Here is a 3,144-nt window from a genome sequence, read left to right as displayed (position 1 = left end):
GCGTCGACAAAGAGCCCAAAAAAGGGAACCCTTGGTCCTGATGTCAGTACACAGGGAACCCCCCTACTACTACTATTACTACGCTGGCAACTAGGGAAGGTTCATACTCATAACAACGCGCTCCACATTAACAAGCAAAAAGTCACCAAACTCATTGATTAAACACTGCTCACATGTTCTTAAACTGGACGAGCCCCCAATTTGCTTAATTAAATTAAATAATTCTCTCTTAAGGGTTTCATAAGATAAGATTTTAAGATGGGGGTTATTTCGTCAAGAAAATAATCACTATGGTCCCTTAGGTCCTTACATATATTCATTAGAAGATGTATAATATGTGAGATCCCTTCATTCCAGGAAATATGAGTTGGAAATAAGAGTGTCCATTTTTGAGCCAGAAATGTTTTAGAGGATATCAAATAGCAGGGGTGGAAATAACTAATTACAACTGCTCACATTACTGTAATGAAGTCATACGTTTGTGTATTTTACTTTTCTTTTTTTACTTTTTATTGTAAGTATTTTTTAAGCATGTCATTTTTTTTTTAAAGTCCAGAAAGCTGTTTGCTTCCACAGACCTGTAAAAACAGTCAGACAGGTGGTTTTCTTTTGCTGGTTTTGGCTCTTGCCACCCTGGGACTAAGTCAGCTAACGTTAGCTGCACGAGCTAACAGCATTTAACATTACTGTTGGTGACAGTTTATTCTTAGCAACGAGTCCATAAGGAAACTCCATCAATCACCTCGGTACCGCTGTCGTCAAATGGTCCTCTGTCTGTCTCGGAGGTTGTGTTCACTGGGAGGCTGCTGATATTATTGGTTGACATTAGTTACAGTACAGTACAGTTAGTTCATGCGTATGTAAGCACGCATCACATTTTGTTTTACAGCAAGGCAAACGTTTGGGATTTTGATATAAAAATAGAAAGAAATTGAGTTTTTGTGAAATTTTTGGTATACATTGTTAAATAGGTGTACAATACAATTGTCTGTTTGTAACATGTATTTTTTTTTATAATTTTAACAATCATACAGATTTAAAAGGCTTCTTTTTCGACAAATGTACTGTTTTCTTGTCCCTGACGTTTGAGCATTGTTCTATTAGACAATTAGTCAAAACAGTTGACTTAACATTCACATTTACTTGAACCAATTGCTGAGATATAGGCCTACTGTGTACATTTTCATTTAGTTTTCTTACATGCCTTAAAATGAAGAATACCTATTGACCCCCCCGATTTGATTTCATGTGCCGGTCCAAGGTAGATGTATGAATATCTTTGCATCCATATGTGAAAGATTGTGTTTTTCTTTGTCCAAACACACAATACACGAGAGTATATGAAGTGTTAGCATAAGTGGGGTGTTGAAAGTGACTGGCTCAGAAACATTGTTATCCTTCATTTTGACAAGTAACTTTAATTAACATCTTGGGATTTGTTGGGATTTTCAGAATAAACTAAAGAATGCTGCTGTGCTGTTACAAGCAGCTTTCATCTACAAAGAACTATGGGTCTGTGGGGTATAGTACTGTCAGCCACATTATTTCATTTTACTGTATTTGTGTGTAGATAATCACTGTATATACAACAGATCATGAATAGAATCAGCAAATCTCACTCTATCTCACTCTCAAAACCTCACTTTTTAAAATGAAATTGTTTTTTCTTTAAAGTTGAATAAATAAAAATTTGTTAAGAAATCACATGTAATAATTGAATGCCGATTTTGGCCTTGGCTGGACCTGAGAGAGAAGGTGAGCGTTTCCACTGACAGCAGAGATTGTACATGAGAACAGGTCTGATGGTCTGGTCTCTGAGGCCATAGATGAGAGAACTCAGACACCTGGGAAGGATAATAATACAAATATAAAAAACAATCTGGATGCGCACAGTCATGACCCTGCCAAGGTTTTTGGAGATAGAGAATAGCAACGGATCGTGTATGGTTGAGGAGAGACTGAGGCCCAGCTGTACCAGATGCAGCAGCAGTGTGTTACGAGCCTTACGGGCTGAAGCTTTGTCTGTGGAGGCTGACCTGGCTGCTATCACCACACCAATATAGGAAGAAATAACTGCAACACCAGCTGAAACAAACACAAAACCAGTGTATACTTTGTCATAAATATCAGACATTGGGCCAAGAAGCATTGCTAGGTCAGTGCAAAAGTCTTTCATCTGCAGACTCTCCAGGTCTGAAAATGGAAAATCTAACAGCAAAAGAAGTTGAATAAAGACATTTAGTGAATTGAAGGCCCAAACCACAATGATAGCCACCCCTGTGTTTCTGATGGTGATGATGGTAGCATGCCTCAGTGGGTAGCACACAGCTACATATCTCTCCAGACACATCACCACCAGTGTGAGAGGGGAGATCTGATTTGAGAGGTTGCTGAACATGGTGAGAACACCACACACAGGATACGACATTGTTACTCTACAAGCAGCCAGTAGGTACATTAACTGACTCTGTGCCAACTGTACAGTGTCTGCAAAAAGTAGGTTATACAGAAGAATGTAACGAGAGGTCTCACGAAACACAGATTTACTCCTCAGGGTGAATAACATGGTCCCATTAATGAAGAGAAACACACATGATGGTACTGTAGTCAGAATGGAGAACATCACTAATCCCAGTAACCCCTGATACTGCACACCAACAGTAAAGTTAATCTGAGACTGATTTACATCCAACATTTTACAAGCATTTAACAAACCAAAAATATTAACCTGTTGATGAAAATTGGAGCACAGAAGCAAACGAAATTTTCTCCAGATTGTATTCGGAACAGTGACAACATCTCATCGTTATCGTTCACATTCTAAACCCAAAGGCATTAACATACATTTTCCTCGTGCAGACAGTTGGCTTTCTTCCACACAGTCAGAGCCGGTCTGCAAATGATGTTTTAGTTTTTATAGACACCTTCGTCCTGTGGCATCGTCATCAAATGGGCAGGGATACAGATTTCAAGGAATTCCTGGATGTGGTAATAATCAATAAGTCGTAAAATGTTTTAAAAAGTAGTTTATAACATTTATCTTTATATACTACTGGTACATCCAAGTACTCTGAGTGAGAACATCTGTTATTACCAGTTAAACAGAAAATAGGTATTACTGGTAACAGACAACAGACTGAAGAT

At 38.3% G+C, this 3,144-nt stretch overlaps 1 protein-coding gene across 1 annotated transcript; it reads right to left on the bottom strand.

Moving 5' to 3' along the window:
* Positions 1–486: 486 nt before the first annotated feature.
* On the bottom strand, positions 487–2,870 carry LOC127360360 (odorant receptor 131-2-like). The gene has a single exon (XM_051394757.1). The coding sequence runs from the start codon at positions 2,693–2,695 to the stop codon at positions 1,694–1,696; it is 1,002 nt and encodes a 333-aa protein (XP_051250717.1). The 5' UTR covers positions 2,696–2,870; the 3' UTR covers positions 487–1,693.
* Positions 2,871–3,144: the final 274 nt, after the last annotated feature.

Source organism: Dicentrarchus labrax, unplaced genomic scaffold (assembly GCF_905237075.1).
Source record: "Dicentrarchus labrax unplaced genomic scaffold, dlabrax2021, whole genome shotgun sequence".
Lineage (NCBI taxonomy): Eukaryota > Metazoa > Chordata > Actinopteri > Moronidae > Dicentrarchus > Dicentrarchus labrax.
This window is presented reverse-complemented; position numbering and strand designations above follow the sequence as displayed.

Excerpts from the sequence above, each read along its gene's own strand:
- LOC127360360 (XM_051394757.1), bottom strand. The coding sequence starts at position 2,695 with ATGTTGGATGTAAATCAGTCTCAGATTAACTTTACTGTTGGTGTGCAG.